The 24,463-nt window shown below is 36.3% G+C and overlaps 2 protein-coding genes across 32 annotated transcripts in view; one reads left to right on the forward strand and one right to left on the reverse strand.

The window, feature by feature from the left end:
• Window positions 1-5,083, reverse strand: part of DNAJB4 (DnaJ heat shock protein family (Hsp40) member B4) — a 40,658-nt gene extending 35,575 nt beyond the window's left edge. The window contains exon 1 of one of the 2 annotated variants that reach the window (XM_082355840.1): window positions 5,004-5,083. Coding sequence is in view for 1 of the 2 variants with exons in the window: in XM_082355841.1 (XP_082211967.1) it covers window positions 5,004-5,061 (58 nt within the window). In the remaining variant the exon portion in view is untranslated. The remainder of the gene's footprint in view (window positions 1-5,003) is intronic. The other variant, XM_082355841.1, reaches the window with a different exon arrangement.
• Window positions 5,084-5,216: 133 nt separating this feature from the next.
• FUBP1 (far upstream element binding protein 1) overlaps window positions 5,217-24,463 on the forward strand; it is a 34,025-nt gene continuing 14,778 nt past the window's right edge. For 6 of the 30 annotated variants that reach the window (XR_014234376.1, XR_014234377.1, XM_082355304.1 and 3 more), the window contains exons 1-17: window positions 5,217-5,448; window positions 11,471-11,561; window positions 12,392-12,454; window positions 13,259-13,297; window positions 14,276-14,315; window positions 14,868-14,920; window positions 15,013-15,084; window positions 15,209-15,266; window positions 16,903-17,065; window positions 17,164-17,262; window positions 17,387-17,488; window positions 17,739-17,841; window positions 17,941-18,041; window positions 18,423-18,564; window positions 19,193-19,353; window positions 21,916-22,067; window positions 22,153-22,232. Coding sequence is in view for 27 of the 30 variants with exons in the window: in XM_082355304.1 (XP_082211430.1) it covers window positions 5,329-5,448; window positions 11,471-11,561; window positions 12,392-12,454; window positions 13,259-13,297; window positions 14,276-14,315; window positions 14,868-14,920; window positions 15,013-15,084; window positions 15,209-15,266; window positions 16,903-17,065; window positions 17,164-17,262; window positions 17,387-17,488; window positions 17,739-17,841; window positions 17,941-18,041; window positions 18,423-18,564; window positions 19,193-19,353; window positions 21,916-22,067; window positions 22,153-22,232 (1,639 nt within the window). In the remaining 3 variants the exon portion in view is untranslated. Of the gene's footprint in view, window positions 5,449-8,959; window positions 9,116-11,470; window positions 11,562-12,391; window positions 12,455-13,258; window positions 13,298-14,275; window positions 14,316-14,867; window positions 14,921-15,012; window positions 15,085-15,208; window positions 15,267-16,902; window positions 17,066-17,163; window positions 17,263-17,386; window positions 17,489-17,738; window positions 17,842-17,940; window positions 18,042-18,422; window positions 18,565-19,192; window positions 19,354-21,915; window positions 22,068-22,152; window positions 22,233-24,463 lie in introns of those variants that run through there. The other 24 variants (XR_014234378.1, XM_082355290.1, XM_082355281.1 and 21 more) reach the window with 14 other exon arrangements.

Raw genomic sequence — 24,463 nt, forward strand, 5'->3', positions numbered from 1 at the left:
ATGGTATTATTACCATGATATGGTACATGAATACAAATAGGAATCCCTAAATTTGATAGTTCTGGACAGGTTTTCTGAAAAAATGGAAAATTTTCAACAGGCAACAGTGAAATGGAAGAGGTGAGGGGTGTTCCTGACAAAGAGAAAGATATGTGCAAAGGCCCAAGGGCTCTGCAGTTATGAATAGGTGGGAATGACAAGGATGGCAAACGGCTGGATTTATGGCAAATCAATGGTCATGAGCAATATCCTAGGGGATCTGTCAATGCTCTAACAGCCTTTCAATCAGGACATACTATTAAATCTGACATCCAAATCAGAGAAGAAATTTCTAATAACTGAGGGTGAGATGATACTATGGTGACTTCTGAAAGAGAAAAGACAGAAATCATGGTGTAAAAACATAAGACTTTTTATTATCCTTTACTTTTCAAAAACAGATTAAACTGCCGTCTCTGGTATGCCGGTAAAAGGAAGTTATGTGACTTACCAAAGGGCACATGGGTCAGACTTGAATCTAGATCCTCTGGGACCAAGTCCAGAGTTCTTTTCACTACATGGGGCTGCCTCCAGTTTCAGACACTAGTCAAACTGTTGTTCTCCACAAAGTTCCCAAGTTACATTTGTGTTAACAACTTTGTCCTTTATAATGCAAGTACTGATAGTTCTTGCTTCCATTCACACAGTCTGAAACAGAATCCTACAAACTCGATCAGAAAGGACACAAAAGTCATTAAGACCAATGACCAACATTAATGATCAAATACCCTAAAACAACATCCTGGACCACTTACTTTACTTTGAACTAACTGGCCACTTTACTCCTCACATTTAACCTGAATCTGTTGTGACTGTGCACTGAGAAAATACAGGCCTGGTTCAAATGACACACAGAATACAGCATAAAGTTATCAGCTCCTTTTGGCTAACAGTTGTTAGGAGGTAGGTGATAGATAAAAAGATGAGGCAGGAAGTCTGTACAATTTTGCCACTCTAAAATGCCTATCCAAAAAGCTATAATGGACTTTTTTTCTCCAATAGCTATAAAATAAGAATCTGTTAATATTTCACACAGATTTAACTAATCTAACAGTGGAAAGTTATGCTGAGAAAGAATCAGTCATTTGGTAACCAATAAATCAGAAGGTAAAATGAAGAACGTTGCTAGTACATTTAATAGCCCAACTTGTACTATCTTTACTAATCGTTTCATTCTGTTATTTGATAAATCTAAATGCCCCTGCTAGACTTTTATAAGCTTAAAAACATTGATTTTTGCTTCATCCTGAGAATGAAATATGGAATACTAATTTCTATAAGACAGTGACTATAAAATAGAATTCAGCTGAAAATTTAGCCAATCTCTCAAAGCACAATAAACCAGTTTTAGATTAGCTATGAAACATCCACTTCTTTTTTGTCTTTTTTTTTTTTAATCAGTCATCAATTTTATACACATCAGTGTATACATGTTAATCCCAATCGCTCAATTCAGCACACCACCATCCCCAACCCACTGCGGTTTTCCCCCCTTGGTGTCCATACGTTTGTTCTCTACGTCTGTGTCTCAACTTCTGCCCTGCAAACCTGCTCATCTGTACCATTTTTCTAGGTTCCACATACATGCGTTAATATACGATATTTGTTTTTCTCTTTCTGACTGACTTCACTCTGTATGACAGTCTCTAGATCCATCCACGTCTCAACAAATGACTCAATTTCGTTCCTTTTTATGGCTGAGTAATATTCCATTGTATTTATGTACCACATCTTCTTTATCCATTCGTCTGTCGATGGGCATTTAGGTTGCTTCCAGATACATCCACTTTTAAGAGGATTTACATTGCAAAGGGAAATGCATTTAGTCAAGAAAAGTCTGATTTCATCAGTTATAATGAAATTATCTAGAGTAACCAGCAAACTACAAATGGCTTTGAGAAGACTGAGTGGACTCAGAACTAATTCACATATAACCAAATCAAAAGTCACTGGTTATAGTTTTCCTACAATTCAGTTGCTGTTACAGGATCCTGGGTTTTACCAAAACTAAGATTTGAACATAGATGTTTAATCCAAAAAATTTATAGAAGTGGAGTACCATGGATTATCCTTTCCTAATTATGAAATACCAGAAGCCAAATTCTATGTTTAATAAAGCCAATTTCCATTTGATAGCACTTCCCAGTTTCTGAAGAGCTCACAGAGATACCTCATTTGAGGATACCAATGCAGGTTATGATCATTATGTAGATGAGAAATCTGAGACACAGAGTCTAAGTTCACTTGACCAAGGTCACAAAATCAACTAAAATGTAGAGATGGATTGTTTTCAACATTCATTCATTCAACAAATATCTAGAATGCTAAGACTATGTGTTAGGGACTAGTCAGTGGTAGAGACAGACAAGGTCCTTGCTCTCCAGCAGTTTACAATCTAATGGAAGACAGACAATAAACAAGTAAACACATACGACATAAGATAATTTCCGATAAATTCTATAAAGAGAACATGGTAATTGGAGAGTGACTACAGAATGGCACAACAGAGGTCAGAGATGGTCTAGGGAGATGACATCTGAACTGAGACCCAAATGATGAGGACAAATCATCCATGTGAAGGTCTATAAGAACATCTGAATCAGGCAGAGGAAAATGCAAGCATAAAGCCCTAGAGGTAGGAATGTTCTTGGACAGCAAGGTGGCTCAAATGGAATGAGGAGCAGGAGTGTTTAGATAGTAGCCTGATTACATGGTGCCCTTAGGCCATTCCAGGAAATGGGATTTAAAGTGCAATAAGAGAGAAGACTAGGTGAGATGATCTGATTTATGTTTTAAAGAAAGCTTTTAAGCTGCTATATGAAGAAACAATTGTAATACATTCAAGTAGAGGCACCCTTGAGCTTCAAGAGTACTGGTAGTGGTCTATTTTTTGCAGAACATTCCTGGAAAGCAGATACATGGGTGCTTGTTACATTTGAGACATTACATATATATTATATACTTCGCTGTGTAAAATTTCATAATTTTTAAAAGTAAATTGTAAAGATGTAAGGGTGGAAGCAGAAAAAACAACTAGAATGCTACTGTAACAGCCCAAGACTGAGGTGATGGTAACTCAGGAGTAGTGGAGATGAAAAGTAGTGGAATGTGGAATATACCTCTGAAGTAAGGTAAATAGGTCTTCTTGATGGAAAAATCAGGGGCAGCGATCAAGGCTGACCAGTGGTTCTCATTGTGGAGTGATTTTACCTCCTAGGGGACACCTGCAATCTCTGGAGACATTTTTGGTTGTCATAATTGGTATAGGGGGTTCTCATATTGGTACAGGTGCTACTGGCATCTATGGATAGAGGCCAAGGATACTGCTAAACATACTACAATGCACAGTAGTGCTATAAAATAAAAAATTACCTGGCCATAAAGTGTCAATAGTACTAAGGTTGAGAAATCCTGATCTTGACTGATCCCAAATGGTTCCCATCCTAGAATACCCATACTTCCAGGAGACTCTACCAAAAAAACTAGAAATGGAGGTCTTTACTTATTTTCAACGTTTAGAGATAACTAAAATTGTGGTATACATGAAACAAAGTTTATTTCTTTGGAGGTAAATTATATCACTCTGTGACTAACACTATGTTGATCAGGACTAACTGGTATATGTCTAATTAATCAAATATGAAAAAATCAATTACTGATTAATAAATGCCATTTATTGCACAGACTTTCTCAAAGCACAGCTGAAGAAATCCTATTTAGCAATACCACCCAACACTGCTTATACAGTTTTTCTTTTTACCAGTTACGCTTAAATCTGTAGTCCAACACATTCACTGCTTTTCCAAATACAAATTCCCCCCAAAATTGAAATAGATGGCTATGCACACTGAAGGACATAATCAGAGCTATAAATGGATAAGATGGTAGGAAAAGTTAATTATAGGAAAATGATGGCCCACTTGTATCTGTGTGCATGTTAACTGTTATCAGACTTACTTTGGGCCTTGAGCAAGTGGATACATTAATTTCAGGTATAAGGAAGACTGCAGCACACGTTTCTCTTAATTACTCTAAGACTAGCAATGGGAAAAGTACTCTTTGAGACCTAACTCACTAAACACAAAATACCAAAGTTGGTAAAGTTCATTTTACCTCATTCTTTGTTATCTAAAGGGAAAGAATTTTGGGGAAAAATAAAATCACTGTGATCAACTCCTAAAGCATTCGAATGGGTCTGAAACTACTACCACTAATGCAGTAAACTACATGCCACGATATGCTCCAGAAAGAAATTACTTGGTAACTTAAGTAGATAACAAAAAACAAAATAATCAACATCATCATCATCTAGTCCCGGGGTGACAATACAAAACAGAGTTCTCACAAGTTGCGGCTGAGGGAAACTATTTCGAAGAAGCCACAAAGCCAATTTTGGTCAAGAAATGGACGCTGTTTCTTATCTATAAGTACCTCAATAAAACTGGCCATGGATACATACGATACTAGGTTACTGAGTCTGGCTAAAACTGAATTTTAGGAACAATTACATTTTAAAAAGGTAAAGAAAAGGGCAGTCATATCGTCACAGCCTCATCCAAAGAATTTACACAAAAACTTCGAAATCAGCTCGAGAACTAAGGCCTCCGGCCTAAATTCATCCCCACTTGTGACAAAACTCAAAAGTGACCATCTAGAAGTAAAATGCAGGGACACTTTACTACCCTTAAAATCATGCCGCGTTGCCGCTATGCCGGGCGGACGTTTTCGGGAGCATCACCGCGCGGCGGCCAAAGCGCGCTTCTCCCAGATGCCCTCCCGGCGGCACGCTCTAGACACTGTTGTGCCGCCGTTACGCCTATCGACGTCCCCAACTTCCCCAATGGTGCACAGAATGACCCTCGGCGGAAAATCCATCCATTCTACCTCTCTGAGGCGGCGACCGATAAGAAACTACTCCTTTCCTCCAGCCTTTCAAAAATTTAAGCAGACGGCGGCCAGCTCACCAGTCTCATCCACTACCCCAGAGGGATAACCGCACCACCTCAACCCAAGAACGCACATATAGGAGGCGCCGATAGAAACCCCATTCTCGCGAAATCTAAAGACAATTCTCGCGATATCTCGCTGCCTGTCTTTTTCCAGCCCCACCCCCACACCAGCGCGTTGCTTCAAAACATCGCGAGATTTTCTTCTTTCAGTCTCCGCCCCTCTACGGCACGATGGTCGCACAAGAATGTGATACAGCCTCGACGGCCGCCATTTTCTTTCTTTCTTAGCAGTTGGCTGAGAGGTCCCTGCGAAGAAGCGGTAGCGCACTGTAGAGTAGGCATGGCAGATTATTCAACAGTGCCTCCACCCTCCTCTGGCTCAGCTGGTGGTGGAGGCGGCGGCGGTGGTGGTGGAGGAGTTAACGATGCTTTCAAAGATGCGCTGCAGAGAGCCCGGCAGGTAAGTCTGGACCGCGCGGCGAGACCCCGACAGCTCACGGTAATTGGCCGCTGGCTGAGTAGGCCGCTACTTCTTCGCGCATGAGGAAGAGGAAAGAAGTGCCCTTCCGCCCTCTGAAATGTGACGAGACTCACGTTTCCCCACGTTGGTAATACCGAATAGAGGGTGGAACTCGGTTTTGTGTTCTTGGTGTCTAAGCTAGTTTGAACCCCAACGCGTGCTACGCGAAGATGGCTTTAGATTTTTCTCCCGTTTCTGCGGTACTCGCGCTTTTTTCTCCAAGGAGTTAGCATTTCCTTTTTCTCGGAGTGAACATCCTCTTCCATGGGGTAAAGCGCGCGTAGTTTTACACAATAGTATGGAAGCTTCTAGTAATGAGTTTGGGAAAGGACTAGGGTCTGTCCGCAGGAGCCATGGTAAGGGAAGGGATCTGTCATTAAAGCAGTCTTTAGAGCTTCCAACCCGTTCGAGCTCTCCCGCAATTAATCTTTCGCGTACCATACACTTTCACACCTTCAAAGAAGAGAATTAGAGGAGGGCACTCGTATTCCGGGTTGGAATCCCTCTTCAGGGCGGGATTTACGCGTGTTCTACGGTTCCTTCCTTCTTACTTCTCAAAATGGCTTCAGGGCCATTATCCCCTAAGTTTCAATTTGAATCTGCCTCTCAGTTCAGAGTCGTAAACTGACCAGACCTCTTTGTATTACGTAGGTGCGTACATTTGCCCTAAAGACACCACTTACCCAAACAAAAGCTGTAAAAAAAAAAAGTTGTATTCCAGGATTTTATTTGAACTTCACCTTTATTAGATAGTCCCTTAATGTAATTTTAAAACGTGTGATGTTGGTATGGACTTGTGTCTAAGCAAAAGTAAGAATCTTACATTCTCGTTATGACACGATGCGTGTTAGATGCTAGACATTTTTAGAGTACAGTGTTAATTAAGCTCATGATAATCAGAATCCAATTTTGTGGTATGTTTTGATTACATTAGGAGTTCACTTCGTTAACTTATTTTTCACCCCCCGGTTGAATTAAAGGATCATTGGAGTCAAAATCCATAAAATCTGTAGTGATGTAGCAAAGCGCTCATATTTTTATAATGTGAACACATTATAAGTAAAAATGTACCTGTACTTGTTTTTAATCAGAAATTTTCCAAGGAGTCAACAGAAGGTCATCATTAACCCTAATTCTGCGATTTATTCACCTAATTCTTATTTACTACTTCTGAACATGTTTAGAATAGTGACTGAAACATTTATATAATGACAGGAACTCTGTTAGAAGGGTTTTATTAGATTAGATTGGAAGACTCACCTGAATTATTTTATTCAACCAGCATATTGAATTAATTTGTGACACACACTGTACATAAATACTGGAGACTTTTTAAATGTGTTAATTGGGTTTCTGCCTTCTAGGAAGCTATGATGGTCAAGGAACCAAAGACAAAAGAATAGAAGTATCTGATTAACGCTTTCAAACAGTAGACAAAATATGGGCACTGTTAATTCATCTATTTGTTCTGTAAACATTTAAGAGTTCTATGAATCAGGTACTGTACACAACACCAGGAAGTGGGGTACCTAACTGCCAAAGTAAAGGACTGATATTTTAAGCAAGGCATTAAAGAATGAGTGAGAGTTTGACCAGTGGAGAAAGAAGCAGCATGTGCAAAGGTATGGGGTTTTTGGGGATGACGGGAACCTAAGAGTGAAGTCTCTGGAGGATAGGGTTGGGTGGGGGAAGGAGGGTGGAAAATGAGGTGAGAAAAGGTACAGGTGGATACAACTTCTGAAGACAATTTTCTTATTTAGACTGCTTTTTTAAATATAGAAATTGTCCTCAAACTATGAATTTCTTGTCCTCTGTTTATATGCCAATAGCTGCCCCAGTGCCCTTTCTGTAATATAATTTACAAGTGTCTTTGCTGTAATTTGATTGTTTCTACAGAATTGATCTTAAATCTGAGATTCTCGAATTTAGCATTTGAGTTGAATTGCCCCTTCTGGTTACATTTGAGAATGCTTCCGTATATTGGTTGTAGAGCTGCTTGTCTGATTATGTAAGTGGAGTATAGGGAAAAGTGCTTTGGCTGAAGGGACAAATTAGGTTAATCCCTGAAATAACTTTTTTCCTTATCTATATTAAATGGATACTGAATTATATTTCCAAAATCTCCATCTAACCTTAAGTTTCTTTTCTTTGTCTAGAGTATTGTGCTGTGTTCTTTGGAAGGAAGAGGTATAAGAACAGCTTCTTGCCTTCAAAGAGCTGCATACTGCTTGGGAAGCTATTGGCATTTCAGCTGGATAGTTCTTTGTTATGCAGGAAAGCAGAACAAATGATTAGGATCCCTGGTCCCTATCTAGTAAATGCTAGTAGCATTTACTCTAGCTGATTGTTGCCATCAGGCAGTTGAGGCCGAGTTGCTCAGTCTTTTTTCCAGAGAATTCTAATAGTTTATTTTTTTAATGTGAAATTTCCAGATTATTATAATATTCTGTGACCTAATCTAGCACAGGGGCACCAGACTGCTTCTCTAGTTTAGAGTTTCCAACCTGTGTACTTTAGGAATTTATATTTGGGTATTTCAAACTGTAACTGCAGAGGGTGATGTTGAAATTCTTTGATTAGATCTTTAGTGATCACACTGATAACAAGTTCTGTCTTTGAAACACTGGAAAATTGAGAGATATCTATCCCCTTAAGGTTATATGAAGATAGAAGTGAATCAGAGACTGAGACTAAGTAGAGTGGTAGATCACAGGTTATGCAAGAATATCAATCCTCATCACTTCCCCTCTAAACAACTATTAAATTAGTCGTTAAGTACTTAATTCTTGAAATCTCTGGATAATTGTGAAAGTAATTCAGACTGTATTATGTTTGAATGCAATGAAAAATTTATAAAATAGAACTGTTGACTTTTTACTTACCATTAATCTCTTCAGTGAAAAGTAGCATTTGATTGTGTGCCGGGGTGGGGGGGGCATTGTTTGGTTGTTTTTGTTTTTTTAACACATTTTGAGATGGGATAGCAAAGCTTGATTATGATAATAAGCAAAGATTTCTGGGCTGTAAAGAGGGGACAATGTTAATAACGTGGTGGGCCAGTAATACTTCTAGCCTCTTCACATTTCTGGTGCATAGGAATTGAATCCATTAGGACCTTGCCCATAGTAGGTACTCAATATTTATTGAATTGAATCAACAGATATCTTTAATGAATTAAAGCAGTAATGAGATTTTGTTCTGAAAATAATTATGTTCTTTCGAAGTGTATGTGTTTGGCCAGTACAAATAAAAACCTGTTAAATTTTTTAAATTGAATATTTGAAGTCTTGTGAACCTGCTTTATAGTTGAATTAAAGTGTGCTGATTTGTTCATAGTAACTGGCAATTTATATGCTACATATTAGGCTCTGTGCTAAGCATATTTATATTCATTTAATTCTCACAACTATTCTACAGGGTAAGTGTAGAAACTATTTATCTCTTTTGTACACAGAAGATGAATGAGGCACAAAATGCTTAAGAAAATTTGGCAAGGACACAAAGCAGTAAAACCAGAATTACCACTGACCCCAAATCACGGTTGGACCCCAAAGCCTAAGGAAGCATGTAGACTGAAAATTAGGAGATAGTCATTTTGGGCATTTAGGTAATTACTTCTGAAAATCAGCTTTTTGTGTGTTGCTGTTTGTGGTTTTGTTCTTGTCGTTTTAATCTTTAAAATCAGGTGGTATGACTGAATAATCTCAAATTTCCTTTCAACTCCAAAATTCTTGGTTTCTAGGAATAATTGATGAAGAAAGGTGGAAAATGCTAAAACATTGAAAGCACAAAAAATATTTACTCATTTGAGAAGTAGGGAGGGTCCAAATGGAAAGCTTGAATTTTTATTGTAAATTGAAAATCAAAGAAGTTACCTACACTTAATTCTACTAGTCTCATAAGAATTTTATATAGTTAGAGGTTGGATTTTAGGAATTACTGTTTCTCTTAAATTCTGTGAAGTGACCTAGGAAGTGTATGTTTTCTGTTGATCTTGGAGAATTGATTAAATCTGTTAGTATTTTTTCTAAAAGTTCTTCTCTAATGTTTTTGTATTGGTTCTGAATTTTTGAGATGGTGCTAACTGGTTCTTCTGAGTGAACTAAGGATCAATTTTATTTTCAGTTGGATATTTTTAGAACTATTCAGTGGATAGGGAGGTATAAATAAATATCCTTTTTCTGTGCAGAAGTTCCTTGGAGCTCGAGGAGTGCTGCTTTGCAAACTCAGTGTTTATAAAAGCTAACTGCAGAAGGTGTTACCAGCCTAAACCATTTTCTTTCATTAGTATTACTCTTTCCTTGGACCAGAAATATTTTCCTCATAACATCAATGCCTAGCAGTATGTTAAATTTCCTAAGGAACAATTCAAATGCTGATTGCTTTAAAACTGAAGGGTGGAAAAGCAGTTTTCAGGTGTGATGAGGAAAACTTTCAGAAAAGAAATAAGATTTTAATTAGATCAAAGATTCGAATAAGCTTTAGAGAAAGTGAAAGATGATTAAGATAGGTTAGAGTGACCAAAGCTATAGAGTCAGGAAATATATAATTGTATACCTTTTTTGTTGAGCATTTTTATATTTAATCCTAATATGCTTTGTGGTGGGTGTTTGCATTTACAGATGAGAAAAAGGGAAACCTAGGAATCCTAGGAAATACATTTGGTATATGGGAACTGATACATGTTTAGGACTTACGTGATACATATTGGGTTCAAGTCGTTGAATACGCTTATCCTTTCCAGTTTTCTAATTATAATGAAGCTTGAGGCACTTGGTTTAGTTCCACATCAACACCTTTTTAGAAGAATTCCAGTCACCAAAAGTTTCATTTTCTGTTTAATTTTTATTATGGATAATTTCAGGCATACTCAGAATTGAAAGAATAACATGATGAACTCTAATGAGCCCATCACCCATCTTTGGTGATTACCACTTTTAGTAACTGCCAAGGAGGTGTGTAGAAATTGGGACTTCTCCACCATTCACTTACTATGTAACATTGATTAAGTTATATCTTGAGATTTTTTTCAATTGTAAAATGGATATCTATCTCACTGAGTACTCTACCTCATAGAATTGTTGTGATGATTCAGTGACAAAATGAGTATAAAACATTTATTATAATATAGAGTTTGGCCTTTCGCTGGCACTCAGCAATTTTAGTTCCATTTTCCTTTTCATAGAAAAATGCAGTAAATAACCCCTGGTTGTGCCCCACTTATGACTTGAGACTGGTGTTTCTTATACGATGTTTGCCCACTCTAAAAGTTAAGTCTCTAACAATGAAATGAGTTGTGGTTCTATAACAGAGACTTTCTTGGACGTACAACTTCCTAGGCTTCCTCCACACCTCCTCGTTTCCTTAGAAAAAGATTGTCCAGTAGAAGTATAATGCAAGTTAACATGTTTTGTTTAACCCAACATATTTAAAATATTACCATTTTAACATGTTCAATATAAAAATTTTTGAGATGCTTTACATTCTTTGTATTTGTTCCCAGGTTTCGCTATCTGGTGTGCGTTTTACACTTGAAGTACATCTCAATTTGGACTAGACATATGAAATACTCAGTAACCAAATGTGGCTAGCATTTTACCTTATTAGACAGCACAGCCTTAGCATGTTCACATTCTCCCTATACCAACACATAGAGAGTCATGGGAGAGAGACATGGTGAAGTTAGAATTAGGATCCATATTTTCCTCAAAGTTATTTGGTCAGTCTTCTAAAGATTCTTAATTGATTACTTCTTTGTTCTTATGGAGATATATCAGAAGCAATTCCAGATGATGAATTATTTGTTAACTCTCTGAAGTTATTAATGATAGTAATAAATCGAACTGTAATTTTAATTTGTCTATCAAATTAATTTTCTTATGTGATAGATATTTAGCATATATTAGGAAATAATGTAGTTATGATGCCATCCTTAATGACAGTGTGTTTTTTGTTTTTTAAGATTGCAGCAAAAATTGGAGGTGATGCTGGTACATCACTGAATTCTAATGACTATGGTTATGGGGGACAAAAAAGACCTTTGGAAGATGGAGGTAAGTTATAGCCATAAATATTTTAAATTGTTTTACAAAAACAGAGTTTAGTTGAAGTGATTTTCAGTATTTTTCAAATGTTCTTTTTTTGAAACATTGCTTTTATCATAAGGTTCCTAAAATTGTAAGGGTTATATTGGCCTCAAAAGGAGAGGGGGGAAAAGAGACCTAGACAAGGTAGGTAAAATTTGAGTTAACCAGCCAGTTTTGTCTTACTAGAAAACATCATTTTCCCTCTTTTAGGATTGTGCCAGATTGATAGTTTGCACAGACGACTTGTTAATATACTGAAGAAAACAAAAATACAAAATGTTTAGGAAACATTTCATGGGTTTTTCTCATCATACATGAATTAATCTGAGATGCTGTATTCTCATTACTTTGTTATTTCAGATTTCACTTTAAAGGTTGAAGTTGCTATAGTTTGCTACTTTAGTGTGTTGCAGGTTATACCATTTTTTGTTTGTTTTAGTACCTTGTTTTGTGTTTCAGGTTTAACTCAAAATGTGGCTTAAAACAGTAGATAAACAGTGCCTTGTATTTTTTAAAAACATAATTGTTGAACCTTCTGAACTTAGAAGTCTGCACATATTTTTTTGTTTTAGATTTGATGTATGAATTTTGATACATTTTCTTTTTGCCCTTTTTTTTTTTAAAGGAGGATTCTGAATGAGCGTATAGAATGTATTTGTAGCTTTTGACCAGGAGTACTTGGTTTCCTTTTATTTAAGTGTCTTTCACATTTATAGTGAGGTTTTAATATACAAAAAAAATGAGCTAATGATGCTTCAGATGTTGTATGTAATGTATTCTTTTTATTTTATGTGTAGATGGCTCTTGGACAAGTCCGAGCAGTACAACACACTGGGAGGGAATGCCCTCTCCTTTTAAAGGCAGGAATTTTTATTTATTACCTGTGTTCAGTATGTAAACGTGAAATAAACCAGTGGATTCTTAAATGGACACAAATATTTCTTGGATTATGTGTCTGCATTTTTGTTGCACAACATTCTGATGTTTAATCATTTAAGTTTGAAGGGGGGAGGAGAACGTAGTACTTTGAGCTGTAGGTTGCCTATTCTAAGGTACGCATTGTATTCATGTGTGTAAAGGATGTAGATAAAGATGAAGTCATGTAGTTGTTTGAGTTTCTTTTGAAGTTTATGCTGTGAAATGTTTGGTTAGGAACAGTAGAACAGTTTAGATTGAGATTGCCTTGTAATGTGATTTTTTACTTATTTTGCATAGCTTTGTGTTCACTGTCAGATACACTCAACTTTTGATATGTCAAATTTTCACATTTTGATAGGTTTTTTTCCTTCCAATCTTCAGTTCCTACAGTGGGAAGCATCATTAGACTTTAGCATGTGATGTTTTGCTAAGTAACGGACTAAATACTTTGTCTTGTATCATTCTAAAGTGCTTAACATACATTAAGGTCAGTGATTTGATTCAGTAAAAAAGCATTTTTTTTAATGTCTGTGCATCTTTTAAACATGAAGAGAATGAAAGAAATGCCGTTTTCTTTCGATCACTAAGTGTTTGGGTTGATTTTTGGCAGTTTTGGTTCAAATGATAAACCATATCCTCAGCTATTTCAGTAAATGTTTATATTGGTATTCTTGATTGGGCATGGGGGAGCTAAGTCTTATGTTTGTACTTATTGGCAAAAAATTAAAAGACTCTTAATTTTGCAGATCAGCCAGATGCTAAGAAAGTTGCTCCTCAAAATGACTGTAAGTATTTATTTTAAATTGGGTTAAAAGTTAAAGTAACTGGATTTTAATATTAGGGCTTTGTTCCTATGTTTTGTTGGGTATCTTTGAAGTTAGTTGAAGGCCATGAATTTTCTTTTTGTATGAATTTATTTGTAAAAATATACCTCCTATCTCCCACTTCAATTATGGCCATGTATCAGTATAATTTAAGATTTAGTTGCTAAGTCATTTTACATGTTCAATTTATTTTATAGCTCTGTTTTTGAAGTACAGTTGTTATATATTTCATTATGGTTTATCATTGAATATTCAATGTAGTTCTCTGTGCTATGTAGTAAGAACTCATTGTTTATCCATTCTGTACATATTAGCTTACATCTGCTAACCCCAACCTCCCACTCCATCCTTCCCCCAGCCCAACACCACCCCCCACCACAAGTCTGTTCTCTGTCCACTAGTATGTTTCTGTTTCGTAGGTAGAATCATTTGTGTCAAATTTTAGATTCCGCATATAAGTGATATCATACGATATTTGTCTTTCTCTTTCCGACTTAGTATGGATATCTAGTTTGCATGCATGTTGTTGCAGATGGCATTATTACATTCTTTTTTATGGCTGAGTAGTATTCCATTGTATATACGTACCACATCTTCTTTATCCATTCATCTGTCGATGGACATTTAGGTTATTGCCATGTCTTGGCTGTTGTGAATAGTGCTGCTATGAACATAGGGGTTATAGCTCCATTTCTTAATCTTTGCTTATGCTGCTTGAAAAAGGACAGTTATTTTTCTATGCTATTGCCAATAATGTCTGCCGTTTCACTGAGTTTCTTGCCCACTCTCAGTGTTAAGTATTCTGCATAAAATTTTGTGCTCTTCAGGGTGTTGTCTGTGTGTCAGGGAAAGATTTTAGAATTGCTTAAAATGATTATATTGTTAAATATATGTCAATTAAATTAAATTAAATTTTCACTTTATTTAATTTTTTGGTAGCTTTCGGAACACAGTTACCACCGATGCATCAGCAGCAAAGGTATAGTCAAATAAAAGCTTTTCAAAGGGCACTTTGCAAGGTTTAGTTGAACTGTATGTGAAACACAGCCAAGGTAGTATATAGTGAATATGTGTCTGCTTTTTTTTTTTTTTTTTTTTTTTTTTTTGGTATATATAGCTCATTTCCCTTGACTCAAATAGGTGATAGCAAATGATCTGTTTTCTTGAGTGAGATAATGTTTGTAATTTGAAAGGATGGGTGGAATTAGCCACACTTTAGAAGAACTAAGCTGAATTAAAATAACTGTTAAAATGATATCTCCTGAACTGCACCCCAACTCCTTTTTGTTCGTGCCTTTAGACTGTTCCATCCACCATACCTTCCTCACTTGATATGTATGACCTTAATTAAGATACTGGGTTTAACTACTCAGGCCCTGTATTTTGACTTTGAGTATTTTAAGTATGTGCCTAGAAATCTAGTTTAAGCTATTAGGAGCCATTAGATTTCCATTTTTATGTTTACCTTTTATTTGTAAACAAATTATCTATCTTTCTTTGAAGGAAAATGTTGGTTTCTGTTATTTCTTAGCAGGTCTGTAATGACAGAAGAATACAAAGTTCCAGATGGGATGGTTGGATTTAGTAAGTAATCTGATTTTTTTAAAGCTATGAAAAAACATAATCAAAACATACTTTAAAATCTTTCAGCAAATAATTTTCTTTTTTCTTACTAGTAATTGGCAGAGGAGGTGAACAGATCTCACGCATACAACAGGAATCTGGATGCAAAATACAGATAGCTCCTGGTAATGTTATTCTCTTGCTATTATTTTCAAAGTGACAAGAAAACTAGCATTTTTACAGTTGCTAGTGAAAATGATGCTGTTAACATTTACTTGGCCTAAGATTTTTGTTTGTTTTTAATTGTAGACAGTGGTGGCCTTCCAGAAAGGTCTTGTATGTTAACTGGAACCCCTGAGTCTGTCCAGTAAGTACGAAAATCATGTTCCAGCCCTTCCTTCCTACTGAAGGATATTGTCCCTGCAATTGAACTGACTTTCTTCTGTGCTATTACTTTTCCCCTTTTTTAGAAAATTTCTAACAGCATATAAACATGCTTGAAAATCCCTCTAAACAGAAAACCATCCCTAAACCCCACATTTCTAATTCTCTGCTCTGTTTTACAAAAAAACTCCTTAAAAGGTGGTAGCTTTGCTTGAATCTTCAGCCTTGATTTCTTTCTCTAAATTCCAGATTCATATCCAACTGCTTCCTTAGTATACTGTCCACTTGAATGTCTACTAGACACCTTTAAATGTTAAATTTCAAATTGTTAAAAACAGAATCATTGTTTTCCAGCCCATGCTTTTTCTTTTACTCAATCTAGTTCATCTCATTTCAGTGTATGAAAACTCTGTTTTGATACTTTATCTTTGTCTAAAGTCTCATTTATCCATAAGCATTTTTTCCTTCCCAATTATTTGGAATTCAGCCTCTTCTTGTCACCTTCTATACTGTCACCGTATCTATGACACCATTTGCCTATATTACAACAATGTGTCTCCATTCTTTTTAGCCTTGTCTAATTATAGACATAACGATCCTTTTAAAATATGAATCAATTCATATCACTACTTTGCTCAAAGATCCTCTAATGCTTTCCCATTTAGAGTAGAAGTCAGTGTCTTTATTATGGCTTGGCTTACCTGCCATCTTTCTCACTTCATATTTTACCATTCTTCTCCCAACTCACTCTGTTCTAGCCCCATTTAGCCTCTTTTCTATTTTTTCAGCACACCAAGCGTGCTTCTCATTAGAGTCCTTTGCACCTTCTGTTTCTTCTCCCTGGAACATTTTTCCCCAGATATTTTCATAGTCACTCCTCTACTTCCTTCAGGTCTTGGTTCAAATGTCTCCTTATCAGTAAGGTCATTCATCTTTCTTTTTTTTTTTCCCTGCTGTGCGGCTTCTGGGATCTTAGTTCCCCGACCAGGGATCGAACTTGAGCCTGCTTCAGTGGAAGCGCAGTCTTAACCACTGGACCGCCAGGGAATTGTTCATTCATCTGTTTTGCATAGGATAGCATCCCTTCACATACATACACACAACCTGTCCTTCTTATCTTGTTTTGGTTTTTTTTATAGCACTTAACAAATGACATGTTGTTCCTTTAACCTGCTATTTTTACTTATTTGATGAAGTTAAACCATGCCAGCAAGGACCTTGTCTTTTTATTTCACTGCTGTAACCCCATTACCTAGAATAGTACCTGGCATATAGTTGACATTTCTTAAGTATTTGTTGAATGAACAAATAAATTTTAACGTTTGAGTAACCAAAGTAAAGGTTTAAAAAGTAAACACATTGTTTAATTTTTGGAAGAATGAGCTTTATTCTGAGATAACTTTAGAAGTAGGGTGTGTCTTCTTGGAAATTTTGGACTATTCTCAAAAATATTGATTATATACTGATACCTAGAAAATTTATTGCATGGTTTCAGTCTTTGACACTCATGGCATTTTCTTTTAATTGTTAAAATTTAGTTTTAGGCCACCTTATCCTGAATTGGGATGGGAGGAGTACCTGATTATATTATTTTTTATTGACTATTAATTTGTTAACAGATCAGCAAAACGGTTACTGGACCAGATTGTTGAAAAGGGAAGACCAGCCCCTGGCTTCCATCATGGTGATGGGCCAGGAAATGCGGTTCAGGAAATCATGATTCCAGCTAGCAAAGCAGGATTAGTCATTGGAAAGGGGGGAGAGACTATTAAACAACTTCAGGTATTACTATGTTTGTAAAATGATTACTTTTTGTCTGTTTTGAGCCCGTTTCCTTCCTGTCCCCTTTTGTTAATAAAGCTGATTTCTGTGATTAACAGGAACGGGCTGGAGTTAAAATGGTTATGATCCAAGATGGACCTCAGAACACTGGTGCTGACAAACCTCTTAGGATTACAGGAGACCCATACAAAGTTCAAGTAAACTTAAGTTTATATTTTACAAAGAGGGATTTGGGGTGGATGGCAGAGGGGGAACACATGCATGAATAATTATAGTGTTTTGAGACACGATTCCTAAATTGGGTAATTTTTTCTACTTCAGCAAGCCAAGGAAATGGTGTTAGAATTAATTCGTGATCAAGGTGGTTTCAGAGAAGTTCGAAATGAGTATGGGTCAAGAATAGGAGGAAATGAAGGAATAGATGTAAGTAAAAATACCAATTTAGAAGTGGTTGAATGCTAGTCCATAAATAAAATAAGGTTTTTCCTGTTTTGTGTTACATAGCCTTCTCTAACATTGTACTGTCTTTCCCCCCCACTTTTTACCTTAGAATACAGAATGTGTACTTTGTATCTTGCCAACCTCTTTGATATAAATATAGTACTTCTATGGTTTGGGGCAGATTAATTTTTCAGGAAATGGCTTTCCTAATGCTTAGTCTTCTCTGTGTAAGGTCCCCATTCCAAGATTCGCTGTTGGCATCGTAATAGGAAGAAATGGAGAGATGATTAAAAAAATACAAAATGATGCTGGTGTTCGAATTCAGTTTAAGCCAGGTGAGTACATATATTTATTTTCTAAGCGTTGGTGGCAGTTACTTTTGACACTAATTAATTTAATGCTAAATTAATCCAATTTGTTTCCTTTGTTTGAAGATGACGGAACAACACCAGATAGAATAGCACAAATAACAGGACCTCCAGACCGATGTCAACATGCTGCAGAAATTATTACAGACCTTCTTCGAAGTGTTCAGGTTTGATAGAATGTTAAATTTTCATTGTTTTGTTTTGTTTTCATTTTAAAAATATTTTCCTTCATTAAATGTGAAAGTTCCCCTCCATATTTTTTTTATCAGAATCTGTTTGGTGATACTTTATTAATAGCTAGAAAGTTTAAATTGTTTTAAGGTAAACATTTTGGAGCAGGACGGCAGCTACATAAGTGCACTACTTTATTCACCACGGCATAAAAGGAATAAATGGTGGTGGTCATTTCTTGATTATTTGGGCCAAGGTGTGTCCCAACTTCTCTAAACTTCTCATTTAGGAAAATGAAAGTTGAGGGAAATAGATGTGTAATAATTTTACTGTGGAAAGAAGAACATATTTCTGACTTTGTCTTTCCCCTCTTTTAGGCTGGTAATCCTGGTGGACCTGGACCTGGTGGTCGAGGAAGAGGTAGAGGTCAAGGCAACTGGAACATGGGACCACCTGGTGGACTACAGGAATTTAATTTCATTGTACCAACTGGGAAAACTGGATTAATAATAGGAAAAGGCAATGTATTTAAAACTATTAATGTGTGATTAATAATTTAACGGTTCTGGATGCTATTTCTGTTGCTGTTGTAAATGAGTAGCAATAATTTTTTTTTGGCTGTGTTTTAGTAGAAAAGTGTTCTTATGCTGATCGTAACACCTAAAGCCTAAATGAAGGGCTTTATATGTGCTTAAATCAAGAGTGGGATTTGAATCACATTGGCTTCTAGAGAAGGGAACCAACAGTATAATTATTAGTGTAAGAAATTTTTTTTCTGATCTAGAAAGTGGTTAGTGTTTTTGTTTATTTTGCTGTTTCCTGACATGTTTTTAAATTTTTGAATTTTTAAATCATTGTGTTAGTTTATATTTACATTGCGTAGAAAAGCAATTTCTTTGAAGCAAATATTTTGATGTTATAATTCATTTTAAGGTTGGGTGCAGACATAACTAAGTTATGTCTTAAAACTTAAATGTGTGAAATGCTTCATATAGTTCGACTTAAAGTGTAGAATAAATGGAAACTCCTAGTAGAATATTAGCAGATGGGATACAGTTCATACCTTCTTAATTGTGATCAGTTTGTTTTGAATAGCTCCTCTTGTATCCTTTGAATGTTTAGAGAAATTACTGTGCTTTGATTTTAGGAGGTGAAACCATAAAAAGCATAAGCCAACAGTCTGGTGCAAGAATAGAACTTCAGAGAAATCCTCCACCTAATGCAGATCCTAATATGAAGTTATTTACAATTCGTGGAACTCCACAGCAAATAGACTATGCTCGGCAACTCATAGAAGAAAAGATTGGTGTGAGTATGCTTTAAACTTCCAGTTGATAGCACAGATCCTGTTAGTTAAATAAGACATTAATTCATATGTTCCTATAAGTGCTATACAGAAAAATGTTAATTTCTACTCTAAAATTACAGGTCTGGTCACATAATAGAAACATAACAATATAGAAGAGATTTTCCAGCAATGAAAATGACCCAGTTAATACACAGTTACAGGTGTTCAGAACCTTGTACTTGAGGGTGGGTAAATAAGAGGATAGCATTACTTGAGTTACGGTATTAGGGTTGGTGGAAGATTGTGGAATATACCTGAAGGAGACAGTTAACAGGAAGTCACTATTTATTAAGGGCTTGCTTACCCAACTTTGGTGAAGCAAAGGTGAATCAGATGCCTCCCCCCTCAGTAAAGTAGAAATCTATAAATCCTAATTCTTAGACTGGCTGACAGTCGTCTGGGGAGTTTTAAAATGTCGACCGCTTGGGTCCTTTACACCTTGACACATATACACAGTTCTGATTCAGAATGTCTGCAATAGGACCGACCCAGCATCTAATTTTAGAAGGATGTTCCAGGTGATTCTGATGCATGATCAAATTTGGAAATAGTGAGAAAATAGTGCTTTACTGTGTTTCTTTTATTTTACTGTGAAGAATTAACGTGTGGGAGCATCTTAAATTATTAATAATAATTAGAGTATCTTAGGAAAGTTCTTCTTGATGTTTGCCATGCTGTGAATGGGGTGTTTCTCTCTGCTTGGGAAAACAAAAAATAGATATACAAAAGACACTTAAGAATACCTTATAGGGACTTCCCTGGTGGTGCAGTGGTTAAGAATCCACCTGCCAATGCAGGGGACACGGGTTTGATCCCTGGTCCGGGAGGATCCCACATGCCGCGGAGCAACTAAGCCCGTGAGCCATAACTACTGAGCCCACGTGCCACAACTACTGAAGCCCGTACGCCTAGAGCCCATGCTCCGCAACAGGAGAAGCCACCACAATGAGGAGCCTGCGCACCGCAACGAAGAGTAGCCCCCGCTCGCCGCAACTAGAGAAAGCCCTCCTGTAGCAATGAAGACCCAACACAACCAAGATAGATAGATAGGTAGGTAGGTAGGTAGGATAGATAGATAGATTTATTTTTAAAAAAAGAATACCTTATAAAAGTATACACAAACGTTGTAAGTTCTGTGGTATGGAGAATAAGTATAATTGTTCAAAAAAATGAAGAAAATAATTGTTGGACTCAGTAATGGCAGGAATTGATGCCAGAAAAATGAATCGTGCATCTTGGTTTTGGATTTTGCTGTCATTAGCATGCATGGATCAGCATTGCTTCTGGGTTGATGGACAGACAAGATAGGTTGTTCAAGAGAAGCTCTTAAGAAGAACTTGGACTCTGGAGTCAGGCTGTTTGGGTTCAAAATACTCTGAATCATTTACTGACTGTGTGACCTTGGGGGAAGATATTTACACTCTTTGCCTTTTTTTCATCTGAAAGTGAGGATAATCATACCTACCTTTTAGGGTTATAGGGATTACATGTTTGAAGTATGTGTGTTTATCACTTAAAAGAGTGCCTGGAACAAAGCCCTGTAAAAATGTTGCTACCTTTTTTCAGTAATCCTTTTTTTACTATTTGGAAAGGATAGGTTATGTATCATTGAAGTGAGGGATAATGACAGCAGTTAGAGACTTAAAGAGACAGGTTATTATGAAAGTCTTGAAGTTTGGCTTTATTGTAGTGAGAAAATTGACAACCATATATAGATTAAGCATTTTTGTCCAAATTGTCACATGGTGAGTATTAACTGCATGAAAGGAATATTTTATTTTAGAGCAGTTAAATCTAGTGGTCCTTACAAGTTGGATTATCAAAGAAGAATCACCTGAGCATTATTAATTATGATGTGGAATGAAATGGATACGAAATATCCTGATTTATTAAATCAATTAAAAAGGGAATCTTCATGGTATTCAGAAAATTATGATAAAGGGTGAGGGAGGAAATGAATTTAAATTATTGATTGAAATGGGGCTCAGTGACAGGAAGGCTGTGAGAAGGACTGGTTTGTTGAGTGAGAACTTGTTACATTATTGGGAAAGTATTCAATAGCCAGTTCACGATATGAGACCTAAGCAATTTGAGGACTGTATTGTCAGGATGGTTCTCTGATTACAATGTTAAGTGAATAGATATAGAGTAGATGCAGAGAGAGAAGAGGTAAGAACTTGATATTTGATAAACTTCCATGATTAAGATGATAAAGGGATAGTAAAAGTAAAAATTGTGCAAGGAAAGGGGAATAATGGAAAAGGGAACAGCCTGAAAAGAATAGAAGGTAAAGTTAATGTTTCAGTTCTTTGCTAATGCTGTTGATTTTAATTAATTTTACATGCCTCATTAATATGGTAGAGTCCAGAAGTTTTGCAGCATGAGTGAGGAAGTGAAGGAAAATCATAAATTTTAGATTGCTTGTGGTTAGGTAAAAGGGTAAAATGGAAGGTTATTTGGCCTTTGAAATGTTTAACCATTACTGTCTTTCTGATTTTTCTTTGTCTTTTGCTTTTTTGCAGGGCCCAGTAAATCCTTTAGGGCCACCTGTACCCCATGGGCCCCATGGTGTCCCAGGCCCCCATGGGCCTCCTGGGCCCCCTGGGCCTGGAACTCCAATGGGACCATATAACCCTGCACCTTATAATCCAGGACCACCTGGCCCTGCTCCTCAGTAAGTTTTGAGTTTGGTTCTAGGCTTTTGCTCAAAGATTCTAGATTTTGGGAAACTATTTTAAAATTGATTTCTGTGTTTTCAGTGGTCCTCCAGCCCCTTATGCTCCCCAGGGGTGGGGAAACGCGTATCCACATTGGCAGCAACAGGCCCCTCCAGATCCAGGTAAAAGATGCTTATCATTTGGGTGTAATCTGTGTTTTTGTTTGCCACTCCTATTATAGTTATAAATTTTGTAGTGTTGATTCTACATTGTGTGCATTTTCTGCACTTGTTTCACTCCTTCAGCAGAAGTGTTAGGTTCTGGTTCTACTACAGTGTATAAGACTGTTGTGAGTATGGTCTGTTTTTGTAGGTCTTTTTCTACCTGCATTTGGCTTTCTCTACTTTAGAAGTGATACAGCAGAATGCTAAAAGCCAAAAGTATAGGAAGAAGTACAGTGTCTTAGGTTTTAGATGCTAGTGCCATCAAATGTACTGTATGTTAATCGTGACATTATCCATGAAAGAATAGTGTACATTTACTTATAAAATTGTGTGAGTCGGAGTGTTTAATCCTTGGGCATTAAGCTTCCAAATTCTCAAAAAAGATATGTAAGTTGCCTATTTTAGTATTCCTAATATAACTTCACGTTAGTAAAAAACAGGCCTGTATTAAATATCTGCATGTTGGAACTCTCAAATTAATTTAGTTAAATATTTTCTCTGTTCAGATGTGATTTGTATCTGTTACATTTTATTCTATCCTTGAGTCTTTTCCCACCCTGTACTTTTCTTTCCATCACGGTCAAAGAGCATTCATTGAAACCAGTAACTTTTATTTATGATCCTTTTTTTTTTCTCACCTACTACATACCTCTTAGGCGTCTTTCACTGGAGTAGTTTCAAGGAAGGTACTGAATTAAGGATTCCTTTTCACACTAGTATGCTTATTTTTTTAAAAACTAAAATAATTTAAATGAAATTGTTTTAGTGAATTTTATTAAACATTTCTGGTATTTAAGGCTGGCCCTGTATTATAACATACCTTAATTTCATAGGAGGTATGCTCTTTGGAACATGATGCTACAACATGACAGTTACCAAATAACCACAACTCCCACACGTTCAGGAAACAAACTGTGTGCACTAAGGTCTGAGTATGCAACAGTGAATTTACATTCTGTAGAAATGCGTACTTAAAATGTTAGCAATACCGTGCTAGAAGGACTTAACAGAAGAAGGGTCAAATATGATTTATTGTATAATAGTGTTTAAAGAATGGAAGGACTTTTCTTTCCCTCTTGTAAGCTAATTGGTATGGTGTTATTAAGCAGAAGAATCCCACCACTGAAGAGATTGAGAAAATTAAGGGGCAGATTTATATTGGGTAACTTGGATCTGCAGGATTGCACCTATTTGGATGCTCTGGGTAGGTAGTATGATTGAGAGAAATGATGTGAATAAGAAGTGGTCTCTGTTTTACAGTCTCATTTTCCCACTTGGGGTAGTGGTGAAGTCATCAATGAAAGAATTGGTTAATGAATGTGGCTTTCAGCAATGCCTTTGGGAAAGAAATAACCCATTTAGCTAAAAGATAACAGCTAGGGTTAGACCAAAATGAAACTGTTTCATTACTCTGTATTAAACATCCTGGTATTTAAATGTGGCCCTTTATTGACAGTAAAGTCTGTATTCTCTGAATTAAAATCTGTTTCTATAAAAAAATTACTGGGTTGTTAAAGATTTATGTAGTAGTCACATACTTAGAGTGAAACAGACTTGAATAAGTCCTAGTCATAACTTACTAATTACGGGATAGTAAGCAAGTTTTGAACCTCCCTAAATCTGATTTCTTATCTATAAAATGATAAGTAAATGAATGAATATAATAATGAATTTAGTAAGTTCTCAGTACGTATTAGTTACATGTAATTATGAGACTGGTTTTCATATATGGTCTACACGTTGTAAGAGTGTGAGTATCAATTCCTAAAAGTGTTTTATCTCAGTTTCTCTATCTAGACGTGGTGTCAAGTGACATATTTGTATTAATTACTATACAGGTAATGATACTATGTATTGGGACACATGTATTAATTTAGAAACTTATGGAGAGTGGCATAATGCCTTATAACTGTATCACCTTAGACATTGGCTCACTCTGGGAATCCTTACCCTTTTTTTCTCAAACATCACTAACCTTTGTTTTATTAGGCAGCTGAGAATTGCTGACCATTTGGGATGAAGGCTAAATCGATTACATATAGATATAGAATCTGGTTAAGGAAATTACATCCTTCTTCAGGATATAAACTAATAAAGATATACCTATAGTATCATATGATACACCCAGTATAAAAGACAGAATCAGTGAGAGGATTTCTGTTTCTGACTGAGAAGTCTCAAACTTTTAA

The sequence above is a fragment of the Balaenoptera borealis genome, assembly GCF_965194805.1.
Source record: "Balaenoptera borealis genome assembly, chromosome: 1".
Taxonomy (NCBI): domain Eukaryota; kingdom Metazoa; phylum Chordata; class Mammalia; order Artiodactyla; family Balaenopteridae; genus Balaenoptera; species Balaenoptera borealis.